At 42.0% G+C, this 20,380-nt stretch overlaps 2 protein-coding genes across 2 annotated transcripts; one reads left to right on the top strand and one right to left on the bottom strand.

The window, feature by feature from the left end:
- Positions 1–911: 911 nt before the first annotated feature.
- Positions 912–12,537, top strand: LOC136437193 (glutamate carboxypeptidase 2-like). The gene is made up of 17 exons (XM_066431675.1): positions 912–919; positions 1,173–1,293; positions 1,920–2,042; positions 2,627–2,822; positions 3,138–3,231; positions 3,802–3,891; positions 6,389–6,474; positions 7,022–7,141; positions 7,945–8,027; positions 8,664–8,727; positions 9,017–9,084; positions 9,844–9,938; positions 10,137–10,230; positions 10,714–10,963; positions 11,164–11,248; positions 11,743–11,835; positions 12,188–12,537. Exons 1-17 carry the CDS (start codon positions 912–914, stop codon positions 12,387–12,389), a joined length of 1,872 nt encoding a protein of 623 aa, XP_066287772.1. The 3' UTR covers positions 12,390–12,537.
- Positions 12,538–13,227: 690 nt separating this feature from the next.
- Positions 13,228–19,969, bottom strand: LOC136437194 (kinase D-interacting substrate of 220 kDa-like). Its single transcript, XM_066431676.1, has 5 exons — positions 19,931–19,969; positions 19,499–19,608; positions 18,632–18,794; positions 17,868–18,041; positions 13,228–17,381 (listed from the first exon to the last, which is right to left on the bottom strand). Exons 1-5 carry the CDS (start codon positions 19,967–19,969, stop codon positions 15,936–15,938), a joined length of 1,932 nt encoding a protein of 643 aa, XP_066287773.1. The 3' UTR covers positions 13,228–15,935.
- Between the last annotated feature and the right edge of the window lie 411 nt (positions 19,970–20,380).

Here is a 20,380-nt window from a genome sequence, read left to right on the forward strand (position 1 = left end):
TAACTGAAGATGAAATGGGGATCAGGGAAGGCAAAAATTAAATTCTATGACCTTAGAATGACAAATTACTTCTTTATGCCTTCATGAATTTAAATAGCAGAAAACATAAATGAATTCTAATGAAACTACTAATCCAACAGTGTTCATCCCTTCTATAATTTACATATGTCATAACTATAAACTCCTAATATGAAACGATTAAGTGTCTTAGCATATTTTTTTATATCCCCATCTATTACACCACTGATCTCCTACTTTGCATATTCAACTTACATATGCCTTAAATATGGAGTCATTGTCCAATATATTTATCATATTACAACACTTATTATCAGTTATTCAAATAAAGACCAAATTCACAGAAGTCATGATAATAGGTAACATTACTGATCGGCCCCCAACTCCTAACCCCTGACCCGACTAAACATGTCATGAATAAAGCAGTTAATCTTACACCAGTATGGACTCTGGTCGCATTCCTTCCAGCTCTCGCATCTAAGGCCGTAAGAACATATATAGTCTCAACACTACAGAAAGACTTGAATATATCTTTAGAGGAAACAACCTCCACAATGCAAAAAAAAGGGTTTAAAAAATTCTTTGTCACTAGAAAAAATACCGAAACTAATGATTAGCCCCACTCAATTGTAACACTACATCAAAGACTTACGCTAGCCCTTATTGTGTTAGTAATTAGGACGTTAAGTTTTACTCTATACCTCCTCCATTTTGTACTATGTCTAACACAGTAGCTGTTGCCATACTTAATGTACCGTGTACAATTGTCGTGCAATAAAGTTCTTCTGAAAGAAATTGATAATCGATAAAATCTGGTGACGAGGATGGGATTCAAACCCATGCTTGCAACCATTACACATACTACCTTTCGTATCTCGTCCAGAGTTACCCAAATGGCCATGTGATCACCATAACGGAAGAAGGGGTGGTGAAATATAAGGATTTCGGGTTGTTTTTGTTAATCAGTTTCTCTTATTTCTTTTTTATATCATTTTGTACAGGGCAAGCCTGTAAAGCAGTGTGTTAAGCACTGTATATAAAAGAAAACAGAAATAAATGAATAAATAGATAAATAATGATTTAACATAGATGGATAGAAACGTGAAGAGATGGCCTTAAGGTTTCAAAGTTTTGCGATGGCATCTTGCCTGCAGATCTGGGAATGAGCTCTTCCGGTCGTCGCCCGGTGAACCGCAGCTCGATGTCGATCCGCCAGCCAACATCTCCAGCGTAGTGCCGCCGTTCGCAGCTTACTCACCTTCAGGGGTGGTGGAGGTAATGGAAACACACATGTGCAAATACACACACGCATATGCAATATACCCCCCCCCTGCACACGCTAACACACACTAATACACACACACACACACACACACACACACACACGCACACACACGCACGCACACATACATACATACAATTTCCCCAAACACGCTAACACGCATGTGCACACAAACAGATACATAGACACAGATACACATACTTACACACACTAACATTATACACTTAAACACACACACAGTAACACACACGCTAAACACACACACACACACACATACATACATACATATTACACACACACACACACACACACAAACACACAGACAGACACACAGACATACACACAAACTAACACACCTTTACACACACACACAGACAGACACACAAACTATCAGAACACGGGTAACGTTAAATAGATCTAACGTTAATATTACCTCCCAGTAATTCACTGTTGCAACAATCAACCAAGAAATAGAAATAGAGTTTTGATACTTCAATAAGAAGATCTCAATACATTTCTAACAGATTTTGACAGTGAATGACAGCCTCTTGTCCAACCTTCTTTGATCAAGACACCTGTCAATCTTCCTTGACAACTAATCACACAAATGTCATTGTAGGGAACGCTGGTCTACATCAACTATGGACGGTCAAGCGACTTTGACAAGCTGGATAGGGAGGGTGTCTCTGTGGAGGGGAAGATCGCCATTGCCCGCTATGGAAGGACTTCTCGAGGGAGGAAGGTGAGAGAAATGCCTACTAGTAGTCATGTTTTCTGGTGCCGTACAACGTTACTCTCCGTGGTCCTGTTCTTTGTCACTTTTTGTGTGGTCCCTTTGATTATTGTTTTATTGACTCAAGCAATAAGAACCCTGTCTAGGGTGGCCACTGCCTTTTGAGATCATTTTTCAAGTCACTTGAGAGGTCACCATCAACAGGTAAATTTAATCACAGCACAAAGATTAGAAATATTTTCATCAAAGGGTTTTGTTACATTACTTTTAGTTTTTTCTTAGATGTGATGAGCCAGTAACATTACTAATACATCAACTTAAGTTTTTAATTTCATTATGTACTCATGTAATCTTACATTTCACAGTACACATGCGTGCACCAATTCACTCACTCACTCACTCTCTCACTCACTCACTCACTCACTCACTCACTCACTCACTCACTCACTCACTCTCTCACTCACTCACTCACTCACTCACTCACTCAATCACACTCACTCACTCACTCACTCACTCACTCACCCACGACTCATGACCTCATGTACCAATTAACAACAAACAAACAACCTAACAAACATTAAATCGTTCTCCAGTTGCGCCGTGCTCAGGACCGTGGTGCTATCGGCCTGATCGTGTACTCAGATCCGAAGGAGGTGGTTGGGACCGGTCGTGGGCGGACTCGCATGTATCCGGACGGCTGGTACGCGCCGGGGACCGCAGTTCAGAGGGGACATTTCCTGTACGGCACAGGGCAGGGGGAACCGCTGACGCCAGGATACCCTGCCACAGGTAATATCTATCAATATAATTAGTTACCTTCGTCAAGAAGGTTATATTTTACCGACGTGTTTCTTTGATGTCTGTTAGTTAAGTCGAAAACGCCTCGATGGATTGTTTTCATATTTGGTGTGTTGGTAGGAAACCGGAAACGCAATATTTTTTCTTTGGCCTTACAGGCAGTAGAAGTTTTTAATAAAAAAGTTATGATATCCATACTTTCAGCACCAAGGACAGCATAAGTATTGTTTGTAAATTGTAAGGTTGGGTGCGAAACGGGTACTTTTAACGCGCTAAAGGTTTCAAATCTGGACATTTGTTTACCAGACTATGCCTATAGAATCGACCAGAGTGAGAGCGACCAGCTGCCCACCATCCCCGCCCACCCCATCGGTTACACAGATGCCATGGAGCTGCTCAGGTAATTATAAGCTGTGTTTGTCTGTCTGTTTGTTTGTTTCTTGTTTGTTTGTTTCTTGTTTGTTTTGCATAACCTATAAAGTACCTTTAGGTGTAACACGACAGTTTTGTACAATAAGTATAAGTTGCATTAGAACGGGCTGTAAGGTTTGATCCACTTGCACTGGGAAGGACTAGATAAGTGTGGTGGGATATTGAACGTGATTGGGTTGTGGCTCTCCTCAAATACTTGGCATCTGGCTTTACGTCCCATCTAAGAGGACATCCCTAACCGATGCTAGGTACTCATTTTTACCAGCAGCTGGGTCAAGTCAGGAAACCGGAGTATCATATCAATTGCATATACCAAGGGGACAACATTTGGCTTTGCTAGGGATTTGAACCCAGAACCTCTAGAGTTTAAATTCTAAGTTAACAGCCATAACCACAGTCATAACCACAAAACCACCTTGCCACATGAACCAATGTTCAGACTGCAACAAAATTGAGCCTGTTATTCTGTTACTTGAGTATGTTGCTCTTGATAGCCATCCTTTATTAAATCTTCCAGAGTACTGTAATTGTCATTCAGGCACATGGGTGGGTCCATTGTTCCATCCTACTGGAGAGGCCTGTTGGACATAGATTACCACTATGGACCAGAAATGGAACAGCCTGCAAGGTACGGGAACTTCTTCTGTTACAGTTTTATCATAGATCAATTCAGGTTTTACTGTCAAAGACTCACCAACAAGGACAAAGGGGAAAAGTTCTGTAAAGATTTTGAACTTTCACAAAGATTTCCTTAACATGTAATAATTACCTTCGCCGGGAATGTATGCATTCGCGGTAAGGTTATGTTATCGGTTACGCCAGCTGTAAAGTGGGTCCGTATGTATGTCGAGATCATAAGTCGAGAGAACTTCGACGGATCTTGCTGATTTTTGGTAGGTAAGTGGCGATTGTGAGAACGAAGGTCAAGTTCGAAAATGGTTAACCTGGCGTTTTCCTAAAGTGCTCCAGTGGACTTTTTTGTTAGTGTGTTTGTATGTAGACAACATAACTCGACGTATTGATGATGGATCTGCATGATTTTTGGTGGGTACGTAGAGATTGTGAAAACGAAGCTCAAGTTTAAAAATCGGTCACCTGGCATTTTCCTGCGGTACTGCAGTGGGCTGTTTATGTATGCGTATTTGTTTGTTGACAGGATAACTCGAGAAGCTGTTGATGGTTGTGCATGATATTTAGTGAATAGGTAGATTTATTAAAGGGGAAGGTCAAGTTCGATGATGGGCCGCCTAGCGGGTACTTTGGGTACTGCAGTGTAGCTTCAAAGTTTGAGGTCGAATTTTCTGCAAGTGCTACGGTCATGATTTTTGTGTGGTAGATAGTCCATGCCACATGAAGTAAGTTGTGCACGTTTGGGCCCTCTAGCGGCTTGTTTGGAGCTGCAGCGGGTGTTTTTAATTTATTTGTTTTGACCTTTGGACATGAATAACTAGACTTATGGTCAACGGATCATCTTGATTTATGGTATGTAGATAGCTCGATTAATGATTTACATAATTGAATATTCATTATGCAAATCAGGAGCTAATTTGCATAATTAGCCAGGAAAGTTTATAAATCTGCTGCCTTTCAAAATAGGACTCTCAAACATGTGACATGTATAGCTGAAAAAGAGAGAGGTATCGATAGATACCAATAATGCTAATAGCTACCTATTTTGCATAATTGATGAGAAAATACTAATTGAAAATACCACAATAGTAAATGATTGGAATTTCATTTTTGTATCATTAGGAAGCTAAGTAAAGGTGAACAATATCAGACAAAAATCATGCATGACAAGGCCTCATTAACATAATTTATAAGGAAATGTCTACAATTCCCTTTCAATTTGCTATTTTTAAGTCTATTTATTCAGGTTAAATTGCACTGACAGGTGACCTAGTTTACCGGAGCAGGCTCCCTGTGAGACGTCCCTGGAGGACACATGTGATACTTTACTTGCCTGGTGCAGGGCTCTGTTTTGGGGTCAGGGAGGTCACACGGGCTTACGATCTAAAGCTCTCCCTGTTGGAAGGTATAGGTTTGATAAAAACTGATTGATATGTCGACTATGAAAATATGGGCATAATTGAAGCAAATACATTGCCAACAAATTGCCTTATTTTCTGTAGTAAAGATAAAAGTTATGATACCAATTAAGCAAAAATATTCTTACAGTGATTATTTTTATAACTCTTGGGAGAACTCGTGTAGGTATAGGTATGGGTTTGTTTTAAACTTTGAAAGAGAATACTAGTAACTCAAGAAGGTGATGACGGATCGTCATGATTTGTAGGGATGTACATAGTTTGAGTGATGATTTACATGATCGTATAAGAATCATGCAAATCAGGATCTGTGATGTGAAAAAGTATACAAACCCTTGCATTCCATTGTAGTCAAACACGTGACATGTAACTGAGAAAGAGAGGAATATTGATAGATATCAATTATGCAAACGAATACCTAATTTGCATAATTTATGACAAAATACTATAATTCCAGAGTGGTAAATGATGGGATTTCATTCTTGTGGCGTTTGGGAGATAGTCAAATGTGGACGTTATCAGACATAAATCATGATGGCCTCATTTACATAATATATGAGGAAATGCTACAATGGGCCTATTTTCTAAGATTTTACTTTATTGCTGTGTTTTGTGTAGAGAAAAGGAAATTCATGCAATCGAGGACCTTATTTACATACTGAGTGATAAGCATTCACTCGAAAAGGCTAACATCAGTCGGCGAAGGTATGAGGTCGTGGAACTCTAGTTTGTTTTGCTTCTTGTTTTGCTACCTACTTCTGCCCTGAATATCATGTATATTGACACCTTCTTATAATTTGTACATGTCACTCTACTGTATCTTTCTTTCCCATTGGATCCGTGGTTATGTTTCACTGTGTATTTATGTGTTGTTAATGTGATATGTTAATGTATGTATGTGAAATGCAATGAAAAAAGATATCCTTGACATTATATAGTTCTACATCTGTCTAACTTTAGTAGCTGGTCATCACGTTTTTCTCTCATATATTTTGTATTGGTAAACTGTTTTCATGTCCTCCAAGTTGTTTCCGGAGATTTCTATGAATTAAACCTTTGCTTTTCCCCGTCTTACAGTAAGGTGCGTTTGGATGTGAATGTTCTAACAGAGACAAGGACCATCCACAATGTTGTTGGGATTATCCGAGGGAGTCTGGAACCAGGTGAGAGCTTGAAGGAGTCAATTAAAGACAAGAGGGAAACACTTCGCACTCCAAAGAATAAAATAATTTTTGTCTTTTTCCTTCCTTTTTTTAACAGCCACACTTGCCATAATCCCTGAATCCTTGTAAAATAGGCTGACATACAAATGGTGTAAAGAAATACCAATGGCTTGTTCCCAGAGAACGGAATGTCTTTTTTGCCTGTCTACATCTAACTTAAATTTACATACTAGCTTTAACGTTAAGTTGAATAAGGAAAGGATGAGCTAATCCAGTTGGCAGATTTCTCATAAACTGTAAATGCTTAAGTGTTCGCGGGGATTTCATTTTGCGGTACGGAAAAATGGAGAGTTCACGGTGGTTTTGAGTTTGAGTTTGAAACAATAGTAGCGCTGCATTTACAGTATTGCTTCCAATTTCCAGATTGGTATATGGTCCCTGGGAACCAGTTGGTAGATTTCTCGCATATTGTTCTGATTTTCTAGACTGTTATATGGTCCCTGGGAACCAGTTGGTAGATTTCTCGCATATTGTTCTGATTTCCCAGACCGTTACGTGGTCCTCGGGAACCACCGCGATGCCTGGAACCTGGGCGCGGTGGACCCCAACAGTGGCACCGCCTGTCTGCTTGAGATCACACGGGCCCTGGGAGAAATGATGAGAAGAGGTAAATGTTACTTTCACTCACATGCAATGGTAATCAAACCATGTTTAAGGAAATAGCAGAGAGGGGTTCTCCGATGGAAAGTGAAGACAGACTCCAGTTGTTGCCGTGGCCGAGAAACGATCTTTATTCCAAACTCACATGTTCTCTCCTCTCTATTCCTCGAGCCGGTCTGTCTTGTCTAACATACTGTGTTCCTAATTTATACGTTTCTCAACATCTTCAAGATTAGTCATACAGGATGTAGTAAAGGAGTAACAGTCTCAGGGACAATGGCGAGCCTAGTGCCAACTTGCACAGCCTCGTACGGGGTTAGTCATACACACGTGTCATGCACAGAGTGCATTTCACAGAAAGCTAGGGGAGTCCTCTACTTACGGACGGATTTCAATATGCGCTATATTACACATGCTCTTACTTGAATGAGGCTTTCTCCAGTTTTGATTTAGGTTCTGTCCTACTGATTATTTGGGAGCCCATGCTGTACATTTTTGTTGCTAAATCTGACATTATAAGCTCGCAAAAAATGTATTTTCACGTCACGTCAGATTTCTTTGATGGACAATGGTGACATTTTTGTCTGTGCCAACAAACAAATTTCCGTCCCAAGACGGAGGGATGGATCCTGGAGACAGCCCTGTATTTGAAAAACTAGTTTTAGAGAAAAGTAAATGGAATGCATTTGAAAACAAGATGAAAGACCAGTAAGATAAGGGATACAGAAGCCAGTAGAAAAATACATTGCCTTTTCTGCAAAAGTAAAAAGATTGAGCCCTAAGAGACTGCAATACCCGATTTTGCTGCAGGGTGGCGCCCCAGACGCACCTTGATGTTCATCAGCTGGGATGCTGAGGAGCATGGGATGCACGGATCGTACGAGTGGATTGAAGTGAGAAGAACTTGTCATCAAACTCGTGTTGTCATTTTCAACAAATTGTAAAAATTCATCTGCTTTTCACACATGCCTGAATATTTCAATGGCGAAATGTTGTGAAGGTAACTATTTCAGCACAAAGGACAGGCTCCATTGTCAATAAATATCTTCTGTCTCCTAAGAACACCCTTCACACGTTGCGATGTTGTTGGAGAGCACCACACAAATTTCAAGAAATGTTGTAATTGTAGTTTCACACACATCTGAATATTTTAATGGATAAATACTGAGAAGATAACTATTTCAAGATCAAGGAGGGACCCCGTTGTCAAGTGAAGGAAACATATTGCATTTTCTAAAAAGACACTGCACATGTTGTGATGTTTTTGAAGAGTACAACACAAATTCTAAGGGTTGTTTTACTTTTCACACACATCTGATTATTTCAATGGAGGAATGTTGTGAACATAACAGTCTCAGCACCAAGGAGAGGCCCCATTGCCAGTTTCATTAAGCCAGAATACCAGCCTTTTTAGCTTTACTACGCTCTCTCAGTCACTAACCCGGCCAGAAAAAGCCTGGGATAACTTTAATGAAATACTAGAGGCGGAGACTTCAGTGTCAAATATTCTGTTTGTTGTTTGACTCCAGGAATTTGGCAAAATCATGTCAGATCGAGCTGTGGCCTACCTGAATGTGGACAATGCAGTTCGAGGTAAGAAACAGTCATAGAAGAGTCTGGAAGATATCTTGGATCATCTTGAATTCTTTTGATAAAAAAGTGAACTGTCGAGTGTAGTGATTATTCTAATCTTTTCCATATCACAAAGTATCAATTTCTATTGATATCAAGATGACGGAATGACTAGAATGTTTGCCTGTTGTGAGCAACAAAATTTGTCATATGTTGGAAAATCATGTCACTGGCTTACTGAGTACATGTCGTATGTTGTTATGTTAAGGTTACATTTGTAACAATTCTTCATCAAACTTGTTTACTGCAGAGGTCTACACTCTGCGAGCTCGAGCCACGCCCTCCCTCAAGCCTCTACTGAAGGATGCTGCTAAGATGGTGATGATACATTTCGTAACCATTTCCTTAAATGTTACACTGTAAGGTATTCACAGTTGACTTATTCTGGTAACACCTTAAGCTGCCCTTAAGGCTGCACCAAGTAATTTTCATGGATGACGTCCTTTGGAGACCCTAAATCTAATGCGAAAGCGCACTTTTTCACTTTTATGCTCACATATTTAGAAATATTTCCGCTGCTGACAGGAAAAATCTGCACTGCTGACAGGATGATCAGTAGAAAAAATTGCACTACTGACAGGACGATCCTGTCAGCAGTAGACAAAAATGCACTGCTGACAGGATGATCCATTTTTTTCTACTGCTGACAGGGTCATCCTGTCAGTAAGTAACCACTTCCTTATTTATACATTTTGCGTGACGAGTTTTACGTTAATCTTACGATTTGCGGCACTGTCCTAACTCATTGGTCATAGTTACAGGAAGCGGAATTTTTTTTTTTTTTTTCTGGGAACAGACCAAAATCAATGTGCGCGCGGACGTCATCCATAAAAATTACTTGGTGCAGCCTAAACTAAAAGTAGGGCCTTATTGGCAATCATTGAGGACGCTTTTCAAATCCTGGGTCAAAAAAAAATCTTTAAGTTGACAAGTGTAATGATAAAAAACAACTACATGTATTTCAAATTGTTGATTGTAACAAATTATTACCCAAAACAGCTAACACTTATCATTTTTCATGTTTGTTTCAAGAAATACTTCATGCTAAATGTGGACTGTAAATCTGGACTGTTTCAGGTCCCGTGGCCGGTTTCCACAGGGGACGGAGACACCCTGTATGAAGTGTGGAGCAAACGCAGCCCTGAAACCAGCGCTCCTGACTCACCTCCAGAGTAAGTCAAAACTCAACTTACAAAGTTCATCACTCAGAGCTAGAAAACAGTCCTGTAAACCAGAATACATGGTAATGTAATATCCATTGATAACAGTATAGTACAAATACTCCCAAAAGACTATCATTATCAAGTTATTTGTGTAAGTACAATTTAATACAAGAACTACCACAGTGAACCGCCATTTTTCTCCATCAGAATAGTTCCCCCTGCCTCTGCGAGCGACTATGTGCCGTTTGTGAGGAGAATCGGAGTCCCCATCATGGACCTTGCATTGGTGCACCGGTACACTGTGAGCATCATGGGAATATTTCCATCACCATTTGAATTTGAAAAGTAAGGTGTAACATGCATGATCCTATATTACATGTACATGCGAAAACAGAACCTTGTAAAGGGCCACACTTCATTTCATGAAGCGCAGTTACTATTAATATAATAGTATACATCACGCCGTGAAGTACATTTGTATAGTGTTTAGTATTATAATAGTAATAATAGTCTTTATTGCATGTTCCTGCCCAGATGGGATAGATGCACAGATGACCACACATGGTCTATAAGAAGCAGAATGCAGAGCACAAATTGATACAATTCTACATTCTAATATTGAGAACTTAGCAAAAAATTATGTTAACACCTTTTCTTATTATTCTTTTGTCTCACATTCATTACACCATGTACGGTCACTTATGCATTTATCCCCCTGGGGAATGAATATGCAATATAGATTATTACCTCTAAGCTTATGTTGCATACTTGTTGACTCTTGCAGTACACCTACCCAAACTTCCCCCTCTATCACACATCCTACGAGACGTTCCACCTCCAGAAGACCTACATCGATCCGGACTTCAAGTTCCACCGTCTCATGTCCCAGCTGTGGGGGGACGTCGCCCTCTCTCTGGCCGAATCCCGGATTCTGCCGATCGACGCCTCGGAGTACGCAGACACCGTGCAGGAGATGTACAACTGGCTGGAGAGCGGTTACCGCAACAAGTTTGAAGGGTCGGCCATCTCGTTAGGTGAGCACTGATCTGTATCTGCATCTACATAGCCGATATAATTGCCTTTCGGTGTAACACACCAGCTTTTCAGTCGCACGGCGCAGCAGCAGCTGGTCTTCTCTTCTGCGCTGAGCACCAGTCTAGCTTCGTCTGATTTTAGCTGCGTGGTTAGTGTCACAGTAGTACATGCAATTTTAACATTACGTCTAACATTTCAGATGCGCTTGAGTCAGCTGTGACCAACTTCACCCAGGCAGCAATGACCTTTGAAGAGGAGCTGTCCTCCTTGGGAAACGAAACAGAGTGAGTTAAGTGGAGAAAATTTAACTTTTTGTTTTCTATTCATTGCTCTGTGCTCACGTAACTCCCTCTCTGTTTTTTTGTCTGTTGTTACCCATCTTGTTGGCGTCGTGTTGGAGTAACTATTGGCTCAGAAGCCAGAGGTCCTGGGTTCAAATCCCCTGACATACCACCGATGTTGTGCCCTTGGGAAAGGCACTTAACACGACTTTCCTCACGCCACCCAGGTGTAGAAATGAGTAGCTGACTTTGGTTGGGGAGGTAAAAGACGGTGGAAGGAGAGGGTTGGGCCCACAATGTATGTCTGTAAAATTGCAATATGATGTTGAAAATACCAGTGTCCTGATGCCTTTCATCTTTACATTATCAAACTATATTTCTTGGATCACTTCAAATTGGCTGAAGTCCCTCAAAAAAGAAAATCCATACATACCGACTCTATGTCCTTTTAAGGAACATTTTCCCCAAGTCCTAACTTCATTGTATGTTTCACACAGACCACTGGCAGCCCGGATGTACAATGACCAGTTGATGCAGATGGAGAGGGCCTTCATCAACCCACTGGGCATCCCCTACAGGAAATTCTACATGTAGGAACCTTTTTGTTTTTTGTGTGTGCAAAAAGTAGGCACGTAGAAATCAACATATTTCTCACAGCTATTACCATGTGGGACACACTGTTGTTTAAACAACTGAATGCTCTGTGATGAACAACTGGAGATATCCGTTTCGGTCCAAAGGTATTGGACCAGAAACCTATTAGTTCTACCTTAGCCACTTTACTACTAAGCAAGTAAGCTGATGCAAAACAAAAGTTGGGAGCAACAAAAAGTCGCCACAATGGCCAGGTATGTACGTAGTCCCAATGCAGAGCTGGTCCCAACATGGTGCAGAGTTGGTCATGATCATTGTGAAATTTGACTTTGCAAATTTCCCTGTCAGGCACACCATCCTGTCGAGCGGCGTCTACACAACCGACACATTCCCTGCCCTGGGGGATGCTGTGAAGAGGATGGGCAGCAACTGGACCGATCCTGGGAAAGAGGACAAACTTGAGGAGCTCAAGAAACAGCTGTCTATCATCACGTTCTACATCCAATCAGCTGCCAACACTCTGGCTACGCCCGCCTCAACTGTGTTTTAAAGGAGGTCAAAGCGATGTCAGCGAGTTGGAAGTCAGATTTTTAAATTCAATTTTCTAGTCCTTTCTATACATAGTAAGTTTGAATAACACTATCCCATTGCATATCAACCTTCATGGAGAAAAGATGCGATGCCTTTGTGTGGTGAGAACTCTGCGATGCCTTTGTGTGGGAAAATCTGGGCATTAATCTTTTGGTGGTCCCAATGTATAAAGGACTCCTCGTGTGGCTTGTTTCTGCACTCTTTTTAAATGCCAAGTATAAAATCATAATAGAAATGTGCTAATATGAGCAAGTAAATGTTAATACCATACATATTGCCATATCCAGAATATTTTGATATATTTGAGCTCCTTTAAAGCTACATGAGTTGAGAAATTCAAAGTGGGGAGGCGAGTAGAAATTCAATTTGTAAGAAGGGTAGTAGTCCACTGTGTTCTGCTGCAGCAGTGATCTGGACACTCTGCCTCAACTATGTTCTAAAGCTTTTTCTCAATTGAGAAATTCAAACTGCAGAGAACAGTAGAAAATATCTTTAAGTTCCAATATCATCCTCCTTAGTTATCAGTCATGTAAATGATATACATGCACATGTACATCTGTATTGGGCATATCTTACAGGAAGGTGACAAGGTAAATAGGTATGTTTTGCTTGCTTATGCTCTAACTGCATTCGGTTGTGCATTTTGTGCCTAATGTATTTGGAAACTAAACAGAGATGAACTCAAGTTTGGGCTTCCAATAAGTAATTGATATATATGTAGCTAACGTTTGCTACGTTTGGTTTGTTAAGATCATTGTTTTACACTGACAATGACAGAAGAGACAAAGCCAGGTGTGTTCATGTACACGTGATGTTTATTGTGACAGTTTGTGCAGCATACTGCACTCCCCTGCCCTCCCACAACTCCAGACAGCGCCTAGCAACCGTTTCCATGGCAGCCAGGACGGGACTCTGTCTGGACAAACTAAACTATGTTCTGTTTCTCAGACTTGGCAAGAATTCTGCAGAGATGATATGCACATTCATAACAAGTCAGAGTTGTAGTTTTGGTCTCATAAAATGACCCATTTCCCCCAATACATTTATGGTATCAGCACTGGTTACAATTGTCTGATGTTCTTTACAATGAAGTACAAAATGGGGCCATACAATTGTATTTACTTCTTAAATCATTTCAACATTATATGTGAAATCTCCCTGCTGCCTAACAATGCCATCAGTACAAGTTTGTGCCAATGTATACCTATGCCATAGATACTGATGATGCCAGTTATATAGCAAGTATTGTGCAAAAAGATGGCCAACAGAACAGCGGGGTTCCGTGGTTGCTATGGTACTATGGTTGCTATGGCTACGGGATAATCATGGGCATGATTTGCAAAAGCAGCTGGCAACTCTTTGCACAACACCAACTAGAAAACAGCATCAACACGTCACCTAGCAACAGCACACATGGTTGGCATGAGTCGGGTTACATCCCCAGTCTCCTGATTGGTTGGACTGTACCATCTTTATGGTTAAGCAGGGGAGTGCAGCATGGGCACACACTTATGCCTACATGGTATAATTACAGTGCACATGAGAACAGTGTTTACTTGAAGCTATGATGACCACTTTCTGTCAAATAAAGTACTTCAGTCTATTATTCATACTGATTTCATTGTCATATCAAGTGTCCTGTTTTCAGGTAGGCTACTTGTACACCACTGCAAAGAAAGGGATCGAAGATTATCTATCGGCAGTTGTCAGTTTCTCCTTACCTACTCCCATTTACTAATCAAGTTTTTCAGTCATGTCTACTGGGGAGAAGTAACACATGATCAGGAGAAGCCCAGTTGTCAAACAATCCCATATACCTGTTTTCCCAAAATCAATTAAGAAAATGTGCATAATCAACAAACAAAACAATCAAGTTGCATCATCTCGAAAAGGTGGTAATACAATAAAGTTTCAAATATGAATATAAGTTAACTTTACAGATAAATCACAAATTTTGTAAGCAGCAATTCCACTAGATATTCAACTTAAGATTACTCTTGTCCATGGATTCCATGACCTTGGCATTTCCACGACAAGGACAAATTTGTAGGGTATAAAATCGATGTACTACAGAATAAATTCATGACTTAACAATCCTCAGTAACACTGATGTATTCAAGGTCACTCTAACGACCTTCAGGGAAAGACATAAACTGTCCAAAATAAATTCATTTCCAGTGTCTAAAATTGGCAAAACCTCGGCAGACCCTGCTGCTCAGAAACACTCTACAGTCGGTACTGCTTTCTGTCAAAAACTCTGTTAAAAACAACAGTATATAACGTTACCCTGAAACAAACTTTTGCAACATCATGTTTAGATAAAACATGTTTAAAAGGTGTATTTAGTACTTCACAGCTTCATGGAAAGACTGTGATTATAGTAGATTATTGAAACTAATTGTTCTCCGGATCTGATCCCATACAGTGGCCATCAGAACTATATTATGTATGTCCTACCTACATCACAATATCACTGGAATGAGGAAACATCCCTTGATTTTGGATAACAAACGTCATCACTAACACACCTGAGCTGGTCCGTTACCTAGCTTTCTTCATTCTTACCTACTTTCTACACGTTTCTTGCTTCAACTCCAGGAAAACTTGGATTTTTCTCTCTTTTTTATCTTTTCCCTTATGATGTATCTTTTTTTTCTTCTGTATAAATGTGCATGGTTACAATGGTTGGGTGTTATTAACATTAACGTACAGTACAACAAACATTGCGTTGGTTTACGTGAGAGCATTTTGTGGCTCGCATGCAAGAAGACTCTGATCGTCAAACACGGACATCACATCGAAACGTTTGTACATACAACTGGCAAGTCCAATAAATTAGAGTTCTGTACACTGAAGTATCGTGCCACGAGTGTCGGCATCCACGTTGGAGGTCAAGTTTGACTCATTGTCACAAAGCGCCCCAAGGTCATGTACAGTCGTTAAAAGAATACATTCTGAGATCCTTGAGAATAGCCCTCACAGGGCAGAATGGACTAAAGTCCCATCATTATCTAAGATTGCTGTACATTAACGTCGCGTCAAGACAAAAACCATCTCTTGCTGAACCCACGGATTTACAATACCAGCAAGGAATTCTGGGTAATAATATCAGACAGCCCCAAACTCAGCCCCTACAGAGGTCAAAGATGAAGAATACCAGGTCTTACATTGCTCGCTGCCTCCCCACAAGGCAACAGTCTTGGTGTGATATTTCTTTCAGCATCGTCTAGGACTGAATTCATTAGTCACTGCAACAATATAATCTGAGAAAATTTTGAAACGGATCAAAGTTCAAAGGTCACTCTGATGGATTAAAACGCCAAAGTCAATCACTATAACTGTTAGAAAATCTTTGCTAGATATTTTTTTCCATTGATTTTTTCAAGTGTCAAGATGCAGGAATGTCATAGTCAAACCTTGTTCAAGAAAACTCCCAACTTTACAATACAATCACTTGATGTACAGTTCGATTTTGGTTACAACACGTGTTACAACAACAACAGTGTTACAACACGGTCTCTCCTGTGGCAGCCAGTTCGTTCATGGTGATACTGACTTGTCCCGAACTCCCTGTCTCCTCATCGCTTCCCTTTAGCTCAAGGTCCGCCTTCGCCATACTCAACGTGCTCGGTCTCTTGGAGCCGAACGGCGCACTTTCAGGGCTCTGTCTCTTGGTGCCTGCGGGGGACTCCTGGCCTGCCATGGTTCCAGATCCAGTCCTGAACACCGGCAGCCGGCTTTTCTGTCTCCCGGACTCTCTTCTCGTCAGCTTCGTCCCCTTCTTCTTCTCCGATGAGTCGTCGAAGCTCTCCAGTAGTTTGCTTGGGGAGATCTGCTCGTTTTCGGTCGACAACGTCGCAGGTCTGTTGGAGGAGTAAGAGTCGGCGTGCCGAACGGCTCCGTCGTTATCGTTTCTGTTCCTTCTATTGTCCTCGATGCTTCTTTCTCTCTCCTGGCTCCTGTTTCTGCCATTCCCGTTCCTTCCGTCCTGGACGGCGCCAGGTTTTTCTCCTGCCGATCTGGCCTGCGGGTGAGAGCCAGAACCGTCCTTCTCTCCAGCGGGACTGTCGTCTGACACAGAAGGAATGTGTTTTCTCTTTCTCCACAGGGAACTGTCTGATGAGGGGTTCCTCGCGTCTAATTGTCTATCTACAGCCTGGTCAGGGGTGGGGAGGGGGGTGACCTCTGTGAGTGTTCCTGAACTCGAATGGGTGAGCTGGGTCAGTGTTTTTGACTCGGATTCCGACGGGGCGCCCTTGCCGTCCCCCTCTTCCATGTTCAAGAGGGGTTCCACGTCGTCTTTCTCGTCTTTGCTTGACTTGGCGCTTGTGCGTGGGCTTCGGAAGGCGCTGGCGATGTTTTCCAACGTGCGGCTTATCTTCCCCTGGCCGTGCTGGCCGTGCTGGCCGTCCTGGCCGGTGGCGTCGGCAACGAGAGGGGACATGTCCGTCAGATCCTCTAGTTCGGAACTCTCGCTATTGGGGATGACGAGCGCGAAGTCTGTGGGGAGGGGCTTGAGTCTGGGCTGGCCCTTGGCCTGAGAGTCTGAGCTGGGTTCTGGGGAGGGTTTCGCCTCGGAGGCGACCGTGGGAGGGCTGGTTCCGCTCCAGCTCCTTCGAAATGAGCTCTTCATGGAATACGACGGGGACTGGACGGTATGGACCTTTGACTTCGTCCTAGGGGAGGGGTCGCGGGGCGGGGTCGAGCTGCGAGGTCGGGGCGACTGTCGCAGCTTCTCCAGAGAGTGCGACCTTGACTTTGGCTGGCCGTGGAGGCTCTCGTCGCTGCCCGAGTGAAGCGACGTCAGATCGTGCTTACTGTTGCTCAGGCGGGGGATTCTCGACTGGTACTTTTCCTCGTCCTTCTTCTCCTCTGTCGCGTTGGGGCTCCTCCGGACGGGAATTTTGGACCGGACAGACACAGTCTGGTTCTCTATGCTATCCAGATAGGCCTGTGGGGAGAAAAACACTGGTCAGAATTGTCTCAATGTGACTGTGGAGGTACATATAGGCTTCTGAGGTGACTGTCTTCTGAGGTGTCAGGATGTTTCCCTAAAAGACACTCCCAACACAAAGTATTAGATGAATGCATTTTGGCACCGTGCAGTACTCTGGGTAATCAGTAGGGGGCATTGTTGCTACAGTAACTGATATCAAAACTATCCAATTGTCACAAAGTAGCAAAAGCTGTGACAGTCATGCTTTGCTAAATATCCACTTTCTATCAAAGAGCTTTTCATTGGGCTTTTTGTCGAAATACTTTTTAATTACCTAACTAGTCATGTGAAACCTATTTTCCTAATCATGGTTGTTCTAATGCCAAACATTGTTCAGCCCTAAGAGGAAACCAAATGTCAAAAGACAGTGGGTATCCTTTTGGCAGAAACATATTAAAGAGACCTATTTGCTGAGCTACACAGTGTGACCTATGACCCCACCTGCAGTGCACCCTGGTACTGGAACTGTTCCTGGGGACTGAGGTGCCCGAACTCGGCCAGCAGGGAATCCTGGGAACCGGACGTGTCGCTGCCGCCCTTAGCCATGGAGGGCAGGTACAGGTTCGCTCTACTGCTGGCTAGCTCCATGGTGTCCTCTATAAACTCCTCCTCAACCTTGGGAATATATCAGAACAATAGTTTTGAATAAGGTGGGACTGTAACATGTAAACAGGCATGTCCCTTAGCCATGGAGGGCAGGTACAGGTTCGCTCTACTGCTGGCTAGCTCCATAGTATCCTCTATGAACTCCTCCTCAACCTGGGGAATATATCAGAACAATAGGTTTGAATAAGGTGGGACTGTAACATGTAAACAGGCATGTCCCTTAATTAGCCATGGATGGCATGTACAGGTTCGCTCTACTACTGGCCAGCTCCATAGTATCCTCTATAAACTCCTCCTCAACCTGAAGAACAGGAGTGCACAGGTAGCTCAGAAAGGTGAGAATGTGTGGACACAGGTGTGTGTTACAGGTGACACCCACACAGACATATGTATTTCAGCCATCAAGAAAACTACATGTGGCCGAACAAGCACTTCGAAGATAAATTAAGTCTTTGACTTCACTTGGCTTGTAAACACAACTCAAAATTTTGTAAGACAAGGAATTCTTGGTCAAGTCTGTGTTTAAAGTTTGGTTGCTTGGTTTCTACCTTAAGGGTTTACTCAATTTTGATAAGCTATTGGCCATTTTCTGTACCCACCTTGACGTGCCCAAATCTCTCCTTGTGCCTCATCTCGACGATGTAGGCTCTGAACAACTGCCAGTCCCCAAACTTCATGTTCATCACAACCTTGAGCTCGTCCAACTCACAGTGCAGGAGAACTGGCCCGTTGATGTTGTTCTCCTGGATGGTCTTGTGATATCTGTGACAGACAGATAGAAAATAATTCAATTTGGTAACGATATTACAAATTTACATTGATGTACAGTCAAACCTGTACATGTGACCACCTCCGCATAAGGGCCACCTGGCCATTGTGACAACTTTTTGGTGGTCCCTTAGATAATTTTTCCATTGACACAAGCATTAAGAATATCCTGTTAATCCTGTCTATAGTGACCACCTGTCCACATAGACCAGATATTATTGGTCCATTGAGTGGTCTCCTTGGGTAGATTTGACTGTACTTAAAATTTCTGCACTTTTAATTTCTGACAAGCAAGACACAACATCATCATCACATTTGGTTTTCTGATGCAACAAGAAATCAAGACAGTTAAAGATGGCAGACTTCACCCCCTTCATGTTGGTCAGATCAGAAAACACACACACACACACACACACACACACACACACACACGCGCGCACACACATACACACACACACACATACATACAAACACACACATGTAGACAGACGGACACACACATAGACATGACAAAACAATGGAGAAAGATAAAGACAACATACCACATGCAAAATATCAAAAACCAAAGCCATAAATTTTTTCTTGCAGCTTAATTAGGTCTAAAGCTATCTAAAGCTGCTACAAATAAATGACTATGCATAGGAAGGGGTAAAACAGCAGTGTGAATGGGTGGTTCCAGAATAAAGTCCGGTTCTAACCTGGATAGTTCTGCTGGGTTGATCCCCTCCAGCAGTGCCAGACGGTCGCACACGTCGTGCACGTCCAGATTCTTCAGTTTGGGATCACGGACATCTGACTGGGTCTGGGCCTGTGGGGGGGAGAGAAACACAGTGAGCATGTTTACAACAGGGGTAGACACAGGCAAACTGGCCATGGTGCCACAACAGTGTTTGTTCAGACACTTGTAGTTCCTAGCTAGACCTACTATTCTCAACAAAGGGCAGCAAGTTTCCTTGCTGTTTCAGTAGCAGATTTGATTTATTAAAGGGAAAACACATACATGCAAACTGGTGCCACAACATTACAGTGTTTGTTCAGACCGTTGTAGTGCCTAGTGGCACATACATGTAAGGCGGTAAGTTTCCTTGCTGTTTCAGTAGCAGGGTTATATATTTACAGGAAGAAATTGCTTTCTCTTCCCCTTTAACATCCTCGAACACAGGACCCATCTTATGTCCCTTCCGAAAGACGGGTGCAGTCCCAATCGAGATGCCCTTCCCAGGTTTGCACCTCTCCTAGTTAGTAACTGACTGAACCAGGAGATCAACTGTGAGGCTGCTACTAGTTGAGCTACAGGGTCATCCCCACATATGCAAGTACATGATTGTACATATATCATGCAGGTCAAAATCAATATTTGAGAAAAATTATACCCGGATATTCTATGATTGTAAAACAGAATCATAATGTATCAGTATCTCTATCTCTTTATGAATGTTTAATGACAAGGCCAATCCAGCATCATAGATAATATTATATCATGGAATCTTAAATCAGAATTACAAGGAGTTGCCTGTAATTGCATGTCTTTATATGAAACTCTAGTCACAGCTACATGTACAGGCATTAAACTGTAGCAT

Source organism: Branchiostoma lanceolatum, chromosome 6 (assembly GCF_035083965.1).
Source record: "Branchiostoma lanceolatum isolate klBraLanc5 chromosome 6, klBraLanc5.hap2, whole genome shotgun sequence".
Classification (NCBI taxonomy): Eukaryota; Metazoa; Chordata; class Leptocardii; order Amphioxiformes; family Branchiostomatidae; genus Branchiostoma; species Branchiostoma lanceolatum.

Bases quoted from the DNA above. Each gene is read 5' to 3' on its own strand.
- LOC136437193 (XM_066431675.1), top strand. The intron at 3,232-3,801 runs GTAATTATAAGC...ATTGTCATTCAG, and splicing joins GATGCCATGGAGCTGCTCAG to GCACATGGGTGGGTCCATTG. The intron at 3,892-6,388 runs GTACGGGAACTT...CCCGTCTTACAG, and splicing joins GAAATGGAACAGCCTGCAAG to TAAGGTGCGTTTGGATGTGA.
- LOC136437194 (XM_066431676.1), bottom strand. From the start codon at position 19,969: ATGGGTCCTGTGTTCGAGGATGTTAAAGGGGAAGAGAAA. The intron at 19,609-19,930 runs GCAATTTCTTCC...TCCCCCCCACAG, and splicing joins ATGTTAAAGGGGAAGAGAAA to GCCCAGACCCAGTCAGATGT. The intron at 18,795-19,498 runs GTTAGAACCGGA...TGTCTGTCACAG, and splicing joins AACCCAGCAGAACTATCCAG to ATATCACAAGACCATCCAGG.